The sequence below is a fragment of the Tachysurus fulvidraco genome, chromosome 8 (genome assembly GCF_022655615.1).
Source record: "Tachysurus fulvidraco isolate hzauxx_2018 chromosome 8, HZAU_PFXX_2.0, whole genome shotgun sequence".
Taxonomy (NCBI): Eukaryota; Metazoa; Chordata; class Actinopteri; order Siluriformes; family Bagridae; genus Tachysurus; species Tachysurus fulvidraco.
Window position 1 is genome coordinate 9,766,518 of NC_062525.1, and position 22,905 is coordinate 9,789,422.

The 22,905-nt window shown below is 38.2% G+C and overlaps 1 protein-coding gene and 1 long non-coding RNA gene across 17 annotated transcripts in view; one reads left to right on the forward strand and one right to left on the reverse strand.

Moving 5' to 3' along the window:
* Positions 1-1,657: 1,657 nt before the first annotated feature.
* Positions 1,658-22,905, reverse strand: part of nrxn1a (neurexin 1a) — a 157,272-nt gene continuing 136,024 nt past the window's right edge. For 10 of the 16 annotated variants that reach the window (XM_027177427.2, XM_047817461.1, XM_047817460.1 and 7 more), the window contains 5 exons: positions 22,601-22,772; positions 18,066-18,155; positions 16,542-16,858; positions 5,484-5,565; positions 1,658-3,581 (listed from right to left, as the gene is read on the reverse strand). In XM_027177427.2, the coding sequence (XP_027033228.2) occupies positions 3,277-3,581; positions 5,484-5,565; positions 16,542-16,858; positions 18,066-18,155; positions 22,601-22,772 (966 nt within the window). In that variant the 3' untranslated portion in view covers positions 1,658-3,276. The remainder of the gene's footprint in view (positions 3,582-5,483; positions 5,566-16,541; positions 16,859-18,065; positions 18,156-22,600; positions 22,773-22,905) is intronic. The other 6 variants (XM_047817458.1, XM_047817455.1, XM_047817462.1 and 3 more) reach the window with 4 other exon arrangements.
* Positions 12,715-18,225, forward strand: LOC125145339. Its single transcript, XR_007143707.1, has 2 exons — positions 12,715-14,467; positions 16,523-18,225. It is a non-coding gene; the product is annotated as an uncharacterized LOC125145339 (long non-coding RNA).

Here is a 22,905-nt window from a genome sequence, read left to right on the forward strand (position 1 = left end):
TCCACAGGACCATCTTCACACCCTCATTACCCTCCCCTCCCCACCTCAGCTCGGCTCTCCCGTCCTCAACAAAGTCAAAATGATGCCTGAAAAACGGTCTGTGGCTGCTGGGAATAATTCATGAATCATAAATTGGCAAGGATGCTTCCCTGTTGTGGTGGTTATTTCATGCAAGTTGTTCCCTCGCTTCCTCCTGTGCAGAAAATGAAAAAGCGCCTTCGACCTGCAGGTCCAGCGTTGTGACTGTGTGCCCACAGCATCCAGCTCTCTTAAGGTGCAGTGCCGTTCTTGTTCAACCATGCATGGTCTATAAGTGATGTTCATTATCATACTGGATCAATGACCTCCTGCAGAATGAAGACCCAGTATGAGGTCCTGCGAGATGACCAGAACAGTGCCTAAACGAGGGTCTAAAGAATTTTATGCTTTAAATAACATACTCATTTATATTCAGTATGTATATGTAGGCATGTATGGTATACGCCAATCATCAATAACACTGAATAAAATCACTGAGAGGTGAAATGAATAACACTGATGGTCTAGTTAGGATGGCAGGTATATTTAAGGCAGCAAGTGAACAGTCAGGTCTTGTGAAATGTTCTCAGTATGCAGGGATTAGTATCCACCAAAAACAGTCCAAGGAAGAACAACCAATAAACCAGCAACAGGATCATGAGCTCTCAATACTCAGTGATGAGTGTGCAAAATAAAAGCTTCCTTTTCTGCTCTAATCTCACAGAAAAGCTGCTGAAGTTCAAATTGCTGAAAAAGTTTATGCTGGCTATGACAGAAATGTGTCCGTCACAGCAGCTTGTTGTGTATGAGGCTACATAGCTGCAGATCGGTCCAAGTGCCCATGCTAACCCCTGTCTACTACCAAAATCACCTACAATGGGCATGTGAATAAAGAAATGCACCATGAAGCGATGGAAGAAAGAGTCTTGGCTTTTATGACTCATGTTTTCTTTTATATCATGTAGACAACTGTGTGTGTAGTTTAACTGGGGGGAAAATGGCACCAGGATGCACTATGGGAAGAAAGCAAGCTTACAGAAGTTCATGCTTTATTCCTTACAAAATGCAAAGTATATTATGGCTATGCTGCCAGCCTTAGAAAACATATACTGTAGTACCAAACCAAATGTTTACTACGTAGTGCACTAGCTAGAGAGTTTTTGCAATCATGCACCAAAGCATAGGGGAGGGAACAGCCAGTGCACTAGTTACATCACAGAGAGCATTGCAATATAGTTGTATATTTGAATGACAACTTGAGGTGGATAGGAGAAAAAATGTGTCTCTGCTTTTCACTGCCAGTTCCTCTTCTTCTCACTCCTCAGTGATTTTCTGACACTTTGTGAAACAGCACTCATCTTTTCATTCTAACAGTTTATAGCAGCAGTCTTTCTGCCTGATCACATGTGGATGTTTTTATTTTTTTTGTCCTACTCTAATTGTCACCTACACAAAAATTCAATCCAAAAAAACACACAGGGATAAATAGAAAAATAGAAATAAAAATCTAAATAAACACATGTACCACAAAATCAAATCAAACAGCATTTACATCAAACTTCCTAGCCAAAATCTTTGATGTGATTTGGTAACATGAACAATAAGAGGCAAATAGCTTTTAGTCTTAATTAATATTTTATTTATTTGTTCGATTTTTCAAAACTATTTTTTTTTTCATAATAAATTTTCACTTTGAGGTCGTTAAAGAATTGTCACAATAAAAACAAAAGAAGGTATCATAGAAAAATTGTACACAAATAAAAACAAATAAAAAAACAAACAAAAGAAATCAAACATTTATTCTGAAACTATTATGTACTTTGTGCCTCTTGTGCATTCAGTGTAGTACAATATAGCAAAGAGGTGTGTTCACAAACAATACATTTTTAGATTTTGTTGAGATTTGTGTATTCTGGCTGACATATTTTAATACCTAATATATTGGGATCCGTTTATTTATTTATTTATTTATTTACTTATTTATTTTTTTTACAATATGATGTCGTCTCATAATAAATCCATGTCAGAAGAGCAAAATGATATTGCTTTAACAGTTCCAATCATTTTACATTGTGACGATTTGCTTTTGCACAAATCCAAACCAGTGTTTGTGTCTTTTGTATGTTGAACATAAGGAATAGTTGTGAAATTAAAGAATAATGGCAGAAATAAAATACTGGCATTGAAGGTGTGCATAAAAGAGAAAAAAAAAATACAGGAGCCCAAATGTTCATAGCTAATGGCAGAAACGGTTCTATCTCTATAGCAACACACTGACATTTAGTTTTTTTCTGTTTTTAATAATTTTCCCAGTTGCTTTTACTAAAAAATGTTTGAAGAGCAGGTATACTGTAGTTGGCATCATCTATATAACAGGCTATAAAACACCACTTCAGCCACAGTCCAGAGAGCACACATAGATAGTCTTTGCACCGTATATAAACATATGTAATAAGATACTTCACGTGCATGGAGTATTTCTCAAACTATCGCCAAACGAGCCCACCTTTCTATACCTTATTCATCAGCATCACCACCTCGTTGCTGCTGTCATTATCATGACAAACATACAAATAGAAACAATGATCGATTTTGCGATTTGCTTCATAATAAAGCCTCCACAGTCCTCTTTGATCAAAGGCATTCATTCTCAATGTCGTCTTATGTTTGGATCCTTTATCCTTTATCTTTCTCTTCAGTTTGGTTCTGTCTCCAGATGGCCAACACTGCCATTTAGAAAAGAGGGGGCGAATACTTTGGCTGATTGAACGATCGTACAGTAGGTAGCTTCTCAGTGTAATAAGTCACTTGTTCCTTACGTGTAGTGAATGTCTTTAATTTTCCAGACGTTTATGGATTTTCTGCATGTATAGGGCATGTCCCAGTAACACATACACAGGCAACATAATATGAAACACAGTAAGACCTCAGTTCTGACCAGCGGCCATGTCTTTAGGAGATTCACCCTAACATACAGGGCTGTACTGGCTTGTACTTGTCCAGAGGATTGATTTTTATTTTCAAGGGTCCTGTCATTCTCACTTGATTCCTTTTGTACACACGCATAGCTTGGTATAGTTCTTGTGTGCTTGAGTATAAATTATATGTTCTTATTGTTAGTAACAGAATATCTGTGTCTCAGTTAAAACTAAGACTGTGCTTTTTTTCCTCTTAATTACTATACACAGGGTTGGCGTCGCCTCCCTTTGGCCTGTGTTGCTTCTGAACACAGGAACTGGGAGGGGGGAGTCTGTGGGATCAGACGTAGTACTCTTTGTCTTTGTTCTTTTTGTTCTTGCTAGAGATCTTAGCCACGCCGATGGGTTTTTCTTTGACAGCAGCTCCATTGGGCTGCGTGGCTGAGTTACTGATGTAGTTGCGGCTCTCGTCCACGTGGTACGATCCCTCGTCCCGGTTGCGGTATTTGTACATGGCGTAGAGGAGGATGAGGATGCAGAGGGCGGCAGCTGCTACGATGCCCACCACCATGCCCGTAGTACTGCTGGACTCGCGAATCACCTCTGGGCTCGGGTAACCCTTCGCTTCCGGCAGGGGAGGGTGTGCTGTATATATATGTAGATGTATATGGCAAAGACAGAAAAAGTGAGACTGTTCATTATCAAATCGTCATCAATCTATCTGCTTTCCAGCAGCAGGATTTCATCATTGATTAGCCAAGCATTAATGAGTAATCAGCTCAAACATTTACAGCATGCAGAGTAGTACAGTCTGTAGTAAGCCTTTGATTATAAGCCAGAGAGTTTTATAAGGAATTGATGAAGGGTAGATACAAAGAAGGCTAGACATGAAGAAAATCAATCGTTTAAGAAATGGATTTGCTCAACTGGATTGACTGATAACTCACTAACTGCTTTGTAGCATATATAGTACATCAAAAAAAAATCCATGACACCAGTGATATGTGCATCTCAAAGGCGTTGGCCTTTCGCCTGCATTCACTTTACAGCTTTAATGCAATCTACTCATCACATTGACTCTAGCAAGCCATAATGTGCACCTTGTTATTGGCTGATGCACTAACACACAATGATTAAATTGGATGTGCCAGACATTTTTTATCTCTGGCGACCACTGAGAGAGCTTCATTTACTCGCTGTTTATTTCCGAGCAGAGAGATAGTGATCCGTTTTTGTGATTTATGTCATGATTTGCTTTAAGTCACAATGAGAAAGGGGAATAATTCGGCATCTGCATGGCTGCAGGCAGGACTGTACTGAAATGAGACCCGAAACAAACAAGTTCCCTTACTGTCGCTGAGTCAACCGCAGCCTGCAGGTGTGGAAAAATGTGATGATAAATGTATCGGAAGAACAAATCAAGTTTTTGGCCGGTGCATTTGGGTAATAGAGTGATCACATCACAATGCAGGGAAACAACAGAAAGTTAATTCCTGCTAACATTATTATTCAGCTTTATCTCTGTCTGACTATAATAGCCTCATTCACATTATTCACGTTATTCTGAAATGTACAATTTCTTGCCTTAGGAGAGGAATTTCATTATTTCCCTGACATGCTTACAACACTACAGTAAATGGAACAAATACATGGGTCACTTGCAGCTTGCATGGAGCTGCTGAAAAAACCTATTTTTGTTAACATTTATTCTTTTCATTCTTTGTCAAATGCAGTTGACAGCATTAGCATGTAGACAGATTTTTGAGAATTTCGGAAAAGGTTTACAGTCTGTGCTCAGTGGCCTTTTCCAAATCTCTGTTCTACAACCACACACCAATCCAGCCGATTTAAAAAGGAAATTAAGACGTTTAATTAAAACAATGTTAAGCAGTGAATGGATGGATCTGAAATGAAAAAAATATGAGTGTTATCAAAGAAAACAAACTATGATTTATAAATTAATGGCTTCCACATGGGCTATTTATATATGAATAGTTAATGGTTCTTAGATTCCTAAAATATTTATACATGAAACTATCTATTTCCCTCTCTCCATTACTCCTAAAAGCCTTCCATTTAAAAGATTACATGCTGGTCATTATGTGCATATTTGTATTATGTGTTACATAATAGAAACTGCTCTTGGTAGTTCCTTTCTTCCTTGTAATAAATAATTAGTCCTTGCATTAATGTCTGAGCGATCTACATTCATTAATCATCAGCCAATGATCCCAAAAGGTGTGTTTTGTCTCCACATGACATGCCTAGGTCAAATATGTTAAATAAACCATTGAAATTATTATTATATTATGTTAATATATTAAATTATTATAATAGATCCAATGCTGATCTTCACATATCAAACCCTATTAGTCAAATGTCCAGTTATTAGATTTCATGGCAAAAGGTAGTTTACAGTAAACTGACTCACAGTTTATGGTAACCAGAGATTTATTTAAATTGTTGACTTTAAGGCTATTATGGAAAATGAGCTGCAGCAAAAGAAAGACACATGGACAGCAATAATAAAAAAGAAAGATGACTAACCTAACCCACCTGATGTTGGGTCACACGGGTCGATGTCTTCATCATCAGTGGGACATTCAGCTGATGCTACTAACAGATCGTCCTAGAGTGGGGCAGAGAGAGAGAGAGAGCGAGAGAGAGAGAGAGAGAGAGAGAAAAAAGGTTTATTCCCAACATTAAGCTTGTGGATGTTGGCTGTCTCATCCGAGCCATGAGCCTGTTGGAGACAGACAGAGAACGCTGGTGATGTTTGAAGTGAACTAAACAAAGATCACCGCTAAAGAGAGAAACATGAAGCTCTACAGTCCTTGTATATATCCACAGGCCTAGCACTCTTTCCCGAACACACATTACCCTCAAGTGCAATAAACCAACGGTTCAATAGTAAGCATCATGTAAGTGCTTTTTAACATGCACTCATTTTTTTCCATGCCAAACCCTTTATGTAGATTTCAATCCTGATTTCATTAAAATGAATTTAAGTGATATGGCTTGATACAGGACCGTCTTCAGTTTTGTACAGAAAGTAACGCTAACCTTCCTACAAACTATTCATGCAAGCCTGAGACCATGTTATCATACAGTAAGTTTAAATTGAGCTACAGCTACAGAACAGTGTTAGCTTAAAGAAACACTTACGTGCATGTTTCACAAACACAACAGTATACAATATCAGTATACACTGTAGTTTAATTTTGTACAAATTGCGTACAGATAACATTATTCCCATCCCTCCTTGAAAACCAAAAGGAATTGGAACAAGGCCATATACACGATACACGCAAATGCACATAAGTAACAAACAACACATAGCAAAAGCTTGCCTCTATTCCGGTAATAGTCCCAAAAGGAAAGAAAGCCATTGCCGTCGATGAAATTCCACTGCAGCCGATCAGCACAAAATCAACTTAGATGAACGTCTGTGTCTGTAAAGCTGATCTGCTCAGTGTGGAGAATGTTGGTGCTACATTCTTCTCCGTTCTCCAGCAAGAATCTGACGATGTGAAGTGGTGGCATTCATTCAGCGCCAGCATTCACACCTCTCTGATTAGCCCTGTGTGGATTTGACGCCAGCTGGCGCATGCCTGTCTGTGTGTGAGTCGACTGAAAGGCAGAGATGGATATAACATCGATCTGCCTCTATGTAGTTTCACACACATACACATACACACACACACACTACCCACAGGCATCAGGGCAGTGCCCACTCCAGTCAGGACGTCTCATCGGCATCACAGATTCCACCCCACACAAACAATAGTGGGAGAAAGAACGAGCGTGAGATGGTGGGAGTGGGAGTGCCCCTGCACAGTTATATCAGTGTAGTTGCCATAACCACACGGCAGCCGCTTTTGCTCACAGCAATATCTCTTCAACTCCCAACTCTCAAACGCTCTGCAAGTAGGTCAGTACGGGTAAATAATTTAGATCCCTAGTGATGGGGCACTGGGCAGATAGCAGACAGGAGAGAATGAGAGTGCGAGAGAGAGAGAGTGATAGAGTGATAGAGTGAGAGAGAGAGAGAGAGAGAGAGAGAGAGAGAGAGAGAGAGAGAGAGAGAGAGAGACTCTATAGCTTCACTCAGTCAATTTAATGCACCTTGCCTTGCTTTACTGGCAGCACACTATCACATACGCTGATATTAGGCTTGGGTTACTAATGTTAGGAGGAGAATTATTTTAAGTCAAATGAAATCTGAGAAACATTATTAATGAATTAACTGTTAAGGTTACTGTTAAGGTTTCTCTTCTTCATCACGTCATCTCAGAGAGTTTTCCTTGCTTCGTTCACCTCTGGCTTTTGATCATTAGGGATCCAGAGCTACATGTGGATATCAATACAGCTGCTTTTGTTGTTAAAAGGCACTAGACCTACAATTAAACTGTGTCATGTAAACCATGTAGTATGACAAGTTAAAATGATTATTTAACTATGTAATTTGAGTACCTATGTATCTTCAATAATTATGAGATGAATGCAGAGGCATTTGGAAATAAGCAATATCTGTGGATACATTTAGGGAGACCTAAACTCAATTATTTATTATACAGTAGACGTCTTGTAAGTTATAGGCATGTATAATTTACTCTTTTAATAACTAATAACTTTGTAAGTTGTAGCAATTTTCTTTGTAATTTTTACCCCTGAAAATGATCCTGTCAAGCCATTGCTTTTAGAAACTAATTACAAAATCTTGTTGATCTGGACTCTATGGACCTCAGTAATCAGGAAGCTCAGCACATCTAAACCGATAAAACCACACAAAGACACACCAGAGCAGAAGCAGTAAACAGCACAGAATTACCAGGTCAACAGAAGAACATTTTATTTGTGAAGAAATGTTGCTGTAATTTTACTTTCCTATGAAATGACGTATTTTAAAGGAAATATGAAGCTAAAAAGTTACTTACAGTAATTCATAAACATCATGGAATTATTGCCAAAGTCATTATTTGGAGAATGTAAATGTGCTCAGTGAACTTCGGCCACACCACATCTGCATGTTCTAGGTCCTTTCTTTTTCTTTTTTCTTGCTCTTTCTTTCCTTTCAGAAGTGAAAAGTCTCACTGAAGTGTCAGGACTAAAATCAGACTCCTCAGATGTGGTATTACACAAGCAGTGAGCATGAGGCTCCATAAAAGTCAAATATGACTAAGACTGAGCCTCCATCTGCTGTGCTTTACCATCCTCCTCTGCCTACTCAACAGCTGTGCCGAGTTGGACATGGGGACATGGGGGGGAAAAGGAGACACAACATGGGTACATGGGTTAAAGTAAAGAAGAGAAGATAGTTTGCTCTAACTTATGGGTACCCTGTCAGAGCATCTCAGTGGATGATCCTCTTTCTACGTTTCCTCTGTGTCTCTTGTATATAATTACTGAGCAACCATGAAGCACAATGAAAGGCCTGACATGTTGCCAAACAAGTGGAGAAAGCATGCGCACCAGAGAGTAGAGAGACACAGAGAAAGGGAAAAGCTCAGCTCAGCTCACCTACGTTTATACTCAGAACCAACTGTGCTCTAATTAGAAAGCACCACCCCTGTTCACCCTCTTCAATTCCCCCCCTAACTCCCACAGAGAGCCATGGTACCAAAAAAAAAAAGAACTGAGGCAAAAAAGAGCTGACACAGACTCACAACCTTTCTGCCTTCTCCTGAGTCCTAACCACTATCCCAATACCTTCAGGCTCTAATTTTAACACCGCCAAGCAGGCTAGTCAAAAAGAGCATTACTGCAAACCAACTCCATCCATTTGCTACTAATAGACATCACGCCCTTGTCTGCCGCTTATAGCTCTTGTTTCAGCTCTATAATAATCCTCCACTCTAAAAACCCAATCTATATTTCACAGCCTGCTGTTGGAGTGCCATCTTCTGTAGCTCATTCCCATCTCCTCCTCGACTGACTCTCTCTCTCTTCTTGGTAGTCGGTGCGAGCGTTCACATCTATTCCTGCTACCTTCAACAGGCATGACCGTCTGTTTCTGTTGCCATGGAGATATAGACCGTTACAAATGGCAGGAAAAAAAACTAAAAAAAAAACAAAAAAAAAAAAACTCGGTGGCTCAGCTGGGACCCGCAAAGCCAAGCCAAGCATTGATTTCTTTCTCTGTTTCTTGAGTAAGAGAAAGTCTGTGAGAGTGTAATAACATCAAAGTGCCTTGGCTTTGCTTAGCTCTTTGCTAATGAGATGTGAATATTCATGCAGCAGTCCTGGTGCTAAATAGAGCTTGGTTTCGGCTCTCAGCTCTCACCTCAGAGAACGGTGTGTTTTAATAAAACTGAAAGCTTACACTCATGGAATAAAGATTTCTTCAGAAGCACTGCAGTGTTTCTTGCCCTCTTCACACAGCCGGTTCCTCTTATAGAAACCACGACAGAGAAAGGTTTTATAAGACAGGAAAAAAGATTGGGAGTGTAGAGTGCAAAGAAAGGCCCAGGGACATCGGTGCACTCTCACTGTTTAATGCATACAAGGTTTAGCGATGGCAATTATTAAAACTAAAGTAATGAAAGAGGAACTGATGACTTCTGTGCTTGATTTGCACTTCTTCTTCTCCTTTAGGATTTCGAAATAGAGTAATATTGTAAAAGACTAGTGAAAGTCAACATTGTTCCTGAGAATGAGAATGTCTGCGCATGATCATAGGAGTTCACAAAACAAAAATACAAACAAACAAACAAACAAACAAACAAACAAACAAAAATGATGTATATCCTGATCATATCCTTCACCCTAACACGGATATTAATAATTAAAATGCTGGCTGAATGGAAGGAGAGAAACAATTCCCTTTACAAATTGCCTCCATTTAGAAATTTAATGTGCGTGACCAGAAAATATTTATTTATTTATAGCTAGTGAAAATTTTTAGACTGATCAGAGATCAAGAAGCTTGAATGGAGCTTGAGTGGAAGAAAAACATCAACCACATGGCTGTAGAAACTCCATACCCTCAGTCCCAGTCCCCAAATCCAATCCTGGCAAAAAAGTGAGCTACAGCTGGCGGAATCTTGGACTTTGAGCTCAGTTTTTCCACTGCAATCTTATGGGACGTCTTATCTTCTGTTGCCGTGGGCAACAGTACATTTAGATGATATTATGATCTTAAGGTGTACAAACAGGCTCTTATTTGATATGATATAAGAATGGGAACAGGAAAGCTGTACAGAAAGGGAAGTGTGGTGGATGAACTAGAGATGGTGTCATGCGGTTGAGGAAACTGGATGAAGAATGTAAGCGGAAAACAGTGTACCAAAAAGCAACTGTCGGCTTGAGAAGAGAAACCGGTGCTGATGCATTTGGATTAAAGAAATGGCATCAACTATTGTTTCTTTTCAAAGCACTACAACTTTTCCTCATGTCCTTTCTCCTCCTCGTCATTCTCCCAGCACGGTGCAGACAAAAGGTGCCTGCCTCTTCCCCCTGCATGATTATGAAAAAATAAAGCCTCTGCATGCGAAGATGGCTAGATGGTTGAGCGACCGTGAGAAAGAGAAACTACCTGGGATGAGGAACAATGCCATCTCGCATCCATAGCAGCCTGGCTACTCTGCCTGCTTCCTTTACACAGCTGATGCCTTTGTTTATTCTCTCTTTTAAGTAAGAGTGTGTCCTGGCTTTTTCTTTTTTCCCTTTTTCTCGCTTCCTGATGTCTCTGCTCCTAAAGCAACACGCGTAAATTCAGTCCGTTCTGTGAGATCAATAGTGATGCCAGGAGAAGTCCTACTCTGGTAGGGAGATGAGGAAGATAAATTGTCTGCGCATCAGGAGAGCCTATCAGTGCCTTCTATAGAGTACGAGAGAGAGAGAGCAAGAGAGAGAGAGAGAGAGAGAAAGAGAGAGAGGGAGAAGGCAAGTGGAGCAGCAGTAGAAGAGAGAAAACGAGAAAGAGTGTGATATACACACAGAGAGAGGGGGGCGAGAGCAAGAGAGATGGAAAAAGATGGTAAGAGTCTGAGCAGTCTGTCTGGATCACCTGACTAACTTTGGCCAATCAGGAACCCTGCTGAGCCAGAGGTTACTAAGGGTTGGTTACTAAGAATGTTTTTCATTCTTTTCTTTTTTTTGTTATAAGAACTGTTGATGTGAGTATTGGTTCCCATGCTACGGAGACATAGAACACAATCTAATATCAAACATTACCCTTTACATATACCCTTAAATTAATAATAGGCTTCCACAGCAAAGGCAATAGCTTAGGAGCAATGTTTTGCAACATGTGTTACACAACACTTGTATTATAGAGGATCAACATGACAGAGAGGCGATGCTCACTGCAGTATAAGCTACCTTACACTCTTTCTCCTTTACTGCTTTAACTAAAGAAGGGTCTCTCCGTCTGGGACTATCATTATCCTCAGCAAAATTAAGCACAGTTAAACAGAATATGGAGCCTTTAACTCAGATTTTGCACTGTATCCAGGGAATGACAACACGCAGAGACACACACACACACAGACACACACACACACACACACACACACAAAGCAGAAGCTCTTTCCTTGAATTTATGTGTTTTTTTTGCACCACCATCTGTCTCATGGGACTCAATTTGTTTACTGTGACTGTGGAGTACACGCAAGAGTGTGGCCGTAAACTATAAATGTCATTTCATGTATTTGTAAAAAATCCACAACATAGCACGATATAGAGGGGTGTGGCACTGGCGACTGTGGCAGTGGATTTTCGGGTGCATTTCAGGCGCTGCCAAATTAAATTAGCGATGAAAATAGCAGTTTTTAACATAATATTTATGGAAAACATAATAAACCAATTCATTAAAGTATTCAAAGAATCAGGATGTACATTCATTATTTGATGAAAGAGTGATTAAAGTTTTTTTCAGGAAACAACTATGTAGAAAGAACCAGAGGGAGGGGGGCGGGGAGAGAGAGAGAGAGAGAGAGAGAGAGAGAGAGAGAGAGAGAGAGAGAGAGAGAGAGAGAGAGAGAGAGAGAGAGAGAGAGAGAGAGAGAGAGACTCATTTCATTAACCCACTTACTGCTAGCTCAAACACTGCTATTGACTGGCTGATTTAAGTGAAAATAAAGTCCTGAGACAATAGTGCATTTTTGGAAAGCGGGGAAAAAAAAATCAGTATCCATTATATACACAAGACCTGAGGGTGCAAGCAATTTAGCCTGAACGCTTAAAGGATTTATTCACAGGACTGAGTTTTTCTTCTCTCTTTTCTCATGACGCAATGGCAGGAAACTGTTTAGAGCCTTCATGAGAAGGTAGGTGACAGACTTGTGTCACTAAATTGATGATAAATTTGGACCCTACTGAGTCACAGAATTCTTTGTGATTTATTGAAAAAAGATTTCAAAAGATTATTGTACTTACAGTCATAATCAATGGTAAATGTTTTCCATATTTTATCCTATGCTCTCATAAATAAAGCGTTCCTATAGGGTGCTTTGGATACTTAAGATTTCTCAGCTTTAAAGGATTGTACATGTAACCTTTAAGAGTGAATAGATTAAATCCCACTGATAGGAGAAAGCTGTATCATATGTGCACTCAGCCACTCAGCACTCACATTTCAGGTCTTGGGATCTTTTAGAAAAACATACCCCATTGTGTTTAATGACATGTATTATGCCTCCTTCATTATTAAAGTTTCGCAGGTAGCACACAATCTTATTATAATAACTATATATATATATATATATATATATATATATATATATATATATATATATATATATATATATAGAGAGAGAGAGAGAGAGAGAGAGAGAGAGAGAAAGAGAGAGAGAGAGAGAGATTTGTTGGAAGATAATGTGCCACAGGCATAAAAAAGCTCCAGAGATAAGGTGGTATAAAAGGAATCTAGAAAGTGATGATAAGAAAGAGAAGAAAAAAAAGAAACTGTGATCAAACCAAGCTGCACATCTCAAACTCAGTCGTCCTGAACTCAGCTCACAAAAAAAAGAGTCGGCTTCTGACAGAAATATTAAACATACCATCTACCATGCAGATGCAAATACTGGAGTTGTGCAATCTTATTTAGTTATTTAGTTATTTATTATTATTATTTTTTTATTACAAATGACTTCTACCTTTGAGAACAATTGTTTATTTGCAACTTTGGAACATAAAGCTGAATATAGCACAATGTTTTCAGGTCTCATAAATAAAACCAAATACCTTCCTGAATAGAGGGCCTGCAGAGGAAAAATGCTAGTTATGAATAATTTTATCCAGCATTAATCTACTTCCGTATGAAATGAAAAAGATGTCTGCAGACAGAGAAGAGGGATAATGAAATAGGTAAAGTTTCCCAAAAGGGTTTTCTTAAAGAACGCTGTTTACGCCACAGCACTCTTGAGTTCTCAAGTATTGTCAGTAGGTTCTGATGAATTAATGCCCTCCTACAGCAGCTCTGACAGCAGCACTGGCTGTGATTCAAATAATAGGTTTATATTAATGCACTTGTTTTAATTCAGTATTTTTTCTATAGCAACATCTCATTCACAGGCACTATTCACAGGTCTAATAATAAACAGATTTCAAAAATGTGTTATTTAACAAAGACAAATGTGTAACTGTTGATACTGGTGAAGCTTTCTGCATAAAGAAATATAATTATTTAACATATGTGGAAGAAGATGCCAGTGTCAGCATTTTTTAAAGGTCAGTAGGTTTTCAGGGAAAGCACAAGACAGGAGTTCCAGAAGTTCTCCAAGTTTCTCCATACTGTAAGTTCACCTTTTTTCCCCCTTATATTCTTTAAGAGGGAGAATAAAGAGAGGAAATGGTTAATTATATGTATTTAAATGATGACGAGAAATAACTGGAGTAGTATTGGATACTACTCACCTACTTTGTGGTGGTAACAGTAACCATGTCTGTTATCTGCTAACTTTACTCAGATGTTGATTATTTTGCTCTAAACACACACCCCACTGTGTTCTATAATGTATATAGTTCACCACTATTCTTCATAACTATACTTCATAATGCTGTGATTAAATTTCTGCAAAGTCTACAAGTAGGACTTTTGATTTATTTCGATATTACGTACACTGATGTTTAAGGTTCACTAATGTGGATTAATCCACTAAAGATATTTATATGAAAGGACTTTCTATATCTATTGATTATTAACTCACTTACCTCTAGTTTCAGTATTGCAGAATGTATAATGTTCTAGATATTGAACCTTCACTAACTGTAGTATACAGTATTATGCCCTCAATCTGATTATTCTACATTATGAAACCCAGTAGACCTTTTGTCCATTTGTCATTATATCAAACGCTAACTAAGCAAGTCTAAATAGAAATGTATTAGTTTGATAGAAAATGAGCATGAGCAAGCAGAGAAATAGAAAGATATGCTGGAATGATTGTATATGTATGTGTTACTCTAGAGAGCCGTTCCAGATTTGTTGATGCCTGACCTCCAAGCAGCACTGCAGGGGAGATGGTGAAGTGCACACAGTCATTTTGTTCAATGTTGCATCTTGTTACAAGAGACCAACTCATTGTGATGTAAATACAATTTAGATTTTTTTTTACGAGGTGGAAAGCCATAATTGTGACAAATATGTTTACTCATACTTGTACTTGTCATATTTTAATATGCAAATGAGATTTTGTTAATATTTGATTATGAGTGTGTTACAAGAAATAATAAAAGCATATAGGTATTTAATGCTTGCCATTTCTAGCCTTATAACGCAGATCCTTTTCTACCCACTTTATAAAAACTCCACATTTCGATTCTCTTTATTCTCAGATTTAAATATTCTGTCTGATGAGAACATGGACATGTGCTAATAAAGGACAGTGAAGACAGGATAAGATAGTAATGATTACTAAGAGCTCTTTTACTTAAATGGAAACTATACACATCTGTAATCAGCATCTGTCTGAGAACGCACAGCTCACATACCCATCTTTCTATAGCCCTAGTCACTGATTAAACATTTAAACACAGTTACTGCATTAGATATTTCCTTAATCAACTGGTGGCTTGAGGAGAGAGACGGGGGGAAGAGAGAGAGAGAGGATAAAAGAAAACCGTGTGAGAATGGAGAATGTAGACTCTGTAGCGTTAAGGGAAGTGGAGTTGTACATTTCCATGGCAACCACATGGCTGTGTGCCCACCATTTTGTATTAGGATCTGCTCAGATCAGGCTGTGATAAGCTGGCATTAAATCTTCGCTACGACAGGTCAAACAGTATCAGCTATTGTATAACCAACAATTTCACACAACGTGCCTGGGGTGCCTTTGAGCCAAGAGGTAATTTAATACATAAGCCCTGGAATTAGTTTTAACCACAGCAAATTATGATTTCATTGTCATGGAGGCTGAATCACGGTACGTGGCATCACGCATGAGGGGACAAGCCCATCAGCTTGGCCTGGCCTCAGCAGGCCTGTCAATCATTCAGCTCAGCCTCCAGCACTGATATGTAATTACAGAACGGCAATTAGGGTTCAGTGTCAATGCCTGAATGATGCCTCATACAAGACCCACTGCACCACAGAGAGAGAGAGAGAGAGAGAGAGAGAGAGAGAGAGAGAGAGAGAGAGAGAGAGAGAGAGAGAGAGAGAAGAGGCAGTGCAATGAGGAGAAATATAAAGAGACATATAGCAAGAGCAGACCTCGAAGTCCAATAAAAGAGAAAATCTGTTCATGCCTCTGAACGATTCCTCCCCCAATTTCTCTTTATGTGACTTTACCTCGTATATCCACTGTCCGATCCGCCGCTGACCTCTCTGTTTCTCTACCTATCACTGCTAGCTGAACACTGAACACAAGACTTTACAGAAAAAAGCTTTGGTGAAGCCTGAAGAATTCACTTCATCCACAGCCCATAATCCTTCTACAGCTATTCTATTCACTTCAACAGATTCCCTCAGTAAGGGTTGATCTCGGTGAAGCTGGAGCTGTTCATCTACCTATCAATCATTCATATGGTTAATATGATATTCAGTCAACTCCAAATTATTGGAACCCTTCAAGAGAATTGGCAATAATAGACATCGCATGAATTTTTTATTCAAACAAGTAAACACAAGGATGATTTTGTTTACATTTTTGAAGCATTTGTTGTCAATTAACCAGTATTTTGCATGTTAGAATGCTTTATTATCTTTATTCATTCAATCACTCATTAATATTCAGTAATGACAGGGTCATCAGGGTCACATCACTACATCATGGTAACAGAAAGAGCAGGGCAAGACAATTGAGATATAATGGACCTGCAGCAGACTGAAGTCTGTGATGTGTGTGTGTACATATACATTCAAATCATGGGAAAATTTAGCATAACCAATCCACCTGCCTTCATGTTTCTTAACAGTGATAGTAAACCGACAAACCTTTTTGAAACCTATGTGAAACTCTACTGTACACAGACAGTATCAGAAGCTCAGGCTCAAACCAAGAACCCCAGAACTTAGCTATTCATTGTGCCACCATGCCAAACTTTTCTTTTAAACATATATTGAGGCTATTCCTATTACACTGTATATACTGTATAAATATATGATTGCCAATATTTCTGATCAAAACTATGACCCCTGCTATAAGACACAGAATGCTGACTGACCTGTGCGGTTGTGGTCTGCTTGCCCTGTCGGTTGGACGCCGTGGTGGTGGTGATGTCCGTCAGCGAGGGCGAGGCTTCAGAGCGGTTGCCAGAGGCAGAGGCACTGGACTGGGGCGTGATAGACGAGGAGGGCAAGTCACCGACCAGACGGGCACTGCCCTCCACGCGCACGTTGGGTTCGCCCTCAGCAGCCATGTTGAGCACTTTGAGGCCGTTGTAGTAGAGGCCAGACAACTGGCCTTGAAATGGCCGACTACCTCGTTCGCCACCACCGATCTTTATTGTAGTCTGACTGTTGAAGATGGTGAGCTGTCGACCTGCCAATGGACAACGTTACACAAATACAGGAGTGTTCAACAGCTCGCTCACGCTAGGAGTGCACACAAACATACACATACATACATTCTATGTCTCTCTCGCTCTCACACACATACATGCACACTTAGGAGTGATGGAAGCCGACAATGAAACACACGACAAAAGTGTTCTTATTCTTCCTGAGGAAGCATGGAAGCAATAAGTTACTCTAACGCAAACAGCAACACCAGTAATTTATCGACTCTGATTTAATGGGCTGCTGTAGACAATGCAAACAAATGGAGACGATGAAGAAACTGGCTCCCGAGTAATCAATGGAGCTTTGCTAAAAGGACAATCAAATGCTTTTGGGTGGTAAAATGTTCACCCTCTGTTTGTGAAAGTAACAGCAGAAGCAAGAAAATACAGATGGAAATGATTTGTTTTCACAGTTCGTGAGCAAAACTTGGTTGCTGATGAGATTGCCTTTCAGCAAGGGCAGTGGCAATTTAAATTAATTAGACTGAAATAAGGCGCATGTGGGATGGTTTTACAACTACATGACACATAAACCATTCATCATGATAATAACTTCATTAAAAAAGAAAAACAAAGAAACAAAGTTCAAAATCAATCACTCTGAACATTTCAATTTATTACATACATTACAGCATGCACTCAGAAGTCTTTTCCTTTCTTATGGGTTTAATTTGCTTGTTAAAGGGACTTCATATCTGATGCCAATAATCATTGAAGCTATTTAAGATGCATTTGCTTTGATTTTTAAACTCTGCACTTTAGCAGTTTCCAAAAGCAATACGTTTAGCATAAAATAAATGTACATAAATGAATTAAAACATCAGTCATCACTATGAATTGAAAATGTAAAAAAGTACTTTAACTGCTGATTTATAGTTTTACATTGGGAAAAATTATTTAAGTATTTTAATGATACATAGATATAATTTTAATGATTGCGCTAACTTTATTATCAGTATATTACCAGTCCCTTTAACCTGTAATTGCCAGGTAAAACTGATTACATATGCAGTATATAAACACACATTATTCTACTGTACAATGCAAATATTACAGACTACATTGGTTTAAAGTTTTAAAATTTGTTATACAGGGGATTTATGTTTTAGATGGTTTATTATTTGTGCAGTATATCACTTGATTATGATGAAATTATATTTTATTTAAAGTTTTAATCAATGTTTTTACCTTTGTCGAGTAGCCAATCGTCAACTACTCGACCGAGCCGATATGGGATTCGCTGTCTAGCAATCGCCAGGCGTTCGTTATCAATGTTGCCTTTAAAGTTTAAAGAGACATTTCATTGTTAAAATCTGAAAGGTGAAAGATTAAAACCGTGAACAAACTGCCTCAACTATCTAATTTTTTGGTTTGAAAATTTGGTACATCAAGATTACATACATAACACTGATAAAGCTTTTCAATCAGTCAATTAACTTTTATTATTTAAGCCAACAAATTATTCCTATATTATGATAAATAGTGCAATATACGTTAAATATTCACCTACTCTCTTAAGGTTATGAGAAAACAAGCAAAAGCAAACGTTTAAATACAATGTCACTCATTTACAAAATACATTTACAAAATGATAATCCTTTTAAATCTTTTTTTTTTCCTTTTTCTTTTTCTTTTTTTAAAGCAGATTTTTCATCTAGTTATACAATGCTCATTTTAACCTAGACATCGTCACTGCAGTACATTCAACCTTTTGGAAAGCCAATTCGATTTTAGTAACACAACTGCTATCTAAAAGCAAATATTTTCATTCATTTACGTTACACTAAAATCTCACTCTAATTAAAAACAACACATTTAGACAGCAAAGAAGACAGCAGTAAAAATATCAGCAAAACACACCAGAATATATGCAGCAGGGAAACAATCAGAGTTAAAACAATGAAAATGTTATCAGTCAGTTTTCAGCAGAACATATTTGTGAATTGGAGAATTGGTGTTGACAAAAGCTTTGTCCTCAGAGATTCATCACAGGAACACATCTATTTTTTTTTTCTAATCCCAAATCCTTGAACAATAACAGACAAAGCTGTGTTGTCACCTGGGAATGAACTGCTCTCACATGTGGATATCTGTATGCCACACCATGTTGCAAGATTGACAGGTTTTGCTTTTATACACACAACAATGTGTCAGCTAGTTATTGCTCTCTGGGATTCGGCTCAGACAAAAACATTTACTTCACTTCCATTACGGCCTGCATGTAATTGCTACTCCTATATTCCGTCTCGCAAAAGAAAAGGGAACCTGACGAGTTGTGATTCCTATAAATAAAAGTATAATTACAGTGTACATTTTTTACCCCCCCCTGAGTCATTAACTTGTTAGTTTCCAATCAGCTGAAAGTCTTTCTGTGTTTCTCCTACTTCATTACTCTGTAATTACACAATATGGAAAACAGTTCCGATCTGACTCAAAATCCAGAACGGTGAGCGACTGAGGTGTAAAGGTGTCTAGAGGATAAAATGCATCCACCCTTCTTATCCAATTTCCCCACACATGTTTGCTTTTTAAAACTTCCCCATGGTTTTGGATATTATAATAATAATAATAATAATAATAATAATAATAATAATGATGATGATAAAGTTCAGTGTAATACCACCAGGCGATAGCTAAAACTTTCAATTTCCAACAATTTTTATATCATTCCAATGTTTAGATTAGGATTTTATATTCAAAAATGCAACATATAAAATGTGAAGATGCATGAGGCATGAGGCAGCATCTGTAATGTGATTTAATGCAGGAGGAAATCAAGGTATTAAAGAAGGTTCTGGTTAACATATGCTCTGATATTAGGACTCGACTGCTAATAAATCAGTGCATGTGTGTGGTTTTATATTGTCTTCTTCATCACCAGATTCATGAACTAAAAACATTGGGTTAAAAAGTTTTATAATGACCCTGGGATCATAGAGTACCAAGGGAAATGTTGGATTATTGATTGTGAGTTCTACATGTCAGCAGCAACCAAAAATATATTTCCATGAATGTTCATCGCAGAAATCATAATAATTATGTAAGAGGTTATTTAAAAAACAAACAAACAAAAAAACATTGTAGGATTTTTGTGCTCTATAATCACCAGTTCAGCTGAGTACTGTATATAATACAAATATACTATATACAAAATCTAATATTATGCTTGATTAAAGGTTACAGTTCATATGGCTACATGACACTAACATAAGCCTTTTGTTATAACAAGGGTATTTATAAAAATGACTGTTGTCCAAGTTTTTGTCAGTTTTAGGCCAAATACCAAATATAGTGTTATGACGTTTCCTAGACTTACATTAGAACATTATTATTTTATTATATTTATGGTATTATAAAACAAATTTTATTTTTATATGCTGCTTAATTTTTTGCCAGTGTGCCAAATGCGGATTAGGAATGAGTTACAGTGTCTAACAGCCGATCGGTAAAAAAAAAGCTAAATTAGGCAAATTCTATTTAAATAACTTCACGTTAAGGACCAGAAAAAAAATACAATATAAATATACATCATTACAATGTCTTGATATCGCCAAAGTTTGGCAAAGTGTTTTACATAAGTTTGTTACATCATCTAAAAATAAGTCATGATGTAGGTCAGCCATGTAAGTGCCTTAACACAACCTAATGACCTAATGACAAGGAAAATCGGTTAAAAGACTCGGGTGTTATGTCACCCTGACATCGAAATCTTTTCAAAGGATCATGCTGATTTGCAGTAAAAAATAAAAATCAGCCATAAATCTTGTCTTAGTCCCAAAGAAAGGGAATATTGTGGCCAGCTGAAGAGGGTGACAGAGAGCTGCTGATCACTGACCAATAACCATATTCAAGGATGTCTCATTGAGCTGCTCATGGCTGATGAACCTGTAGCTGGACTTAAATCCCTGGCAGAGCTACAACAAGCAGAAACTCTCAGCATGTTGTACATCCACCGGTGAAGACACCGTTATGAAAGGTTTATGCATGTATTACAGAGTCCTATGAACACTGCCTTTAAGTGCAGTGTTAGTGAATAGTCTCAGCCGGTAAGGTAAAGCACTTCAGATATACTTCTCTCCGTAGCAGACTAACCTATTCATTTCCACCTCCTGCTTCAAATTCACATTAAGTGTGCAGCATGTCAGAATAAATGAGAAAACACGAATACTGTTTTAGAGACAAAAAAAAAAAAGAAAAAAAAAAAGTCCTAATAGCTGATTGAGGCGAAACACATTGTCATTATCATTCTTGTAGTTAATTCAAATTCGGGTTAGTTTATCAGCCCTTTCCTGCAAAGCAGCGTCAATCAAGCTCTGATTAAATGGAATCATCATGGGCTTTTTTGGGATTGGAGAAAAGTTTCGCTCCTGCCGTCTCTGACGCTGTGTTAATTAGCATTCAGGCGCTGATTCATGGGGCTCATTTTTCCTTCTCTAAATTTGTCAAAATGTCATATCTGAACAGATCCACATGAACATGATCTCTGATTATCTTCTTGACCGACTGACAGCTGTTTGGGGAAATTGTTTAGATATGGTCATTCTAATAATAAAGGATAAAAACAGAAATATATCCTGTCTCTGTCTTTTCCGAATTTCACCTGTTCCTCCTTGTTTCCTCTCCTCCTTGTTCATTGTACTTTATGTACCTTATTCTGTGCATGTGACAGACTAGCACGGTGCTTCACAACAGCAACCAGCATCTGAGCCACTACATGCGGGATGATGTAAACGTGAGAAAGCCTGATGCTTTTAGTTAGCCTGCCTGAACTGCTCGAAATATAAAATGTCTGACCATGGATTAGAGTAATCCTGTTAGCTTCCTTTCATAGGAATGGCAAATCTGATTGAGGATTTGGGTATAAGCTCAGATCTAAAGCCTTAATGATTGCATGATTTATCTTTACCGTAGGGTATGATGATTTATTTTAATGATAAACTTAACTTAAGATACAGGATTTAATGATTTTACAAGTCAGGTTTCCTTACTTCAGATTTGGAAGTGACAGGAGAAATCAGACGGAAGCGATGGAGAAGACAGTATAGTCGTCATACTGATGCAGTGCAAACTGAATATGATTCTGTCACTTTTCTCCCCTCTCCCTGTACTCGCCAAAGACGAGCATAATTGAAGACATGCTTGAAGTCTGCATTCAAAATCATCTGCATAATGGAAGTGATATCTATGAAAAAACCTTGCCGTTAACTGGAAACAAACATTTCCCTTTTCATTGTGATTGACAAACGAGAGCAATGGGATTATTCCTCATCTCTGATCTTTAGTTAAGCTTTTGTCAGGGTTTTTTTAGGCGTCTGTGAGGCTACTGAATTGGATAACCTGTTCTTTGACATTTACAGCCTTATAACCCCCTTCTTCCCATCCCTCCAGCCATCATCACTGCTGACATTTAAAAAGGATAGCAGGGTTACCATTTCAGACCTGAGAGAAAGAACAACCACAGACAGAAAGGAATTTTGTCCTTAACCCTGCAATTGACAGTCTGGTCCAAAGCTCCGACAGCCTTTATTATTGATATAGTGAATGTCTGTGTGTGTGTGTGTGTGTGTGTGTGTGTGTGTGTGTGTGTGTGTGTGTGTGTGTGTGTGTGTGTGTGTGTGTGTGTGTGTGTGAGAGAGACAGAGAGAGAGAGCGAGAGAGAGAGATAGAAAAAAAGAGAGAGAGAAAGTGTTTGTCTGTGTAAGAGGATGTGGGAAGGGGCTTACCTGTTGGATATCGCTCAATGACTGGCAGATCGTCCACCTGCAAAGTGGCATTACCACCACTCCTTGTAAAGCGAACTATGTGGTACTTTCCATCATTTACAAACTTTGAGGTTTCTTCAATATTTATGTCATCTGTGCCCACATTGAACACCACTCTGATATTGCCTTTGTCCTGTGCAAAATGACAGAGAGAGAAAAACATGAAAATATGTAAACAATGTTGGATCCTGCAGCATTTCTCTCTGTTCTCCAGTAGACACTCACTTTTCAGTGGCTTATTTAAGCCTGTAAAGGTAACAAAAACC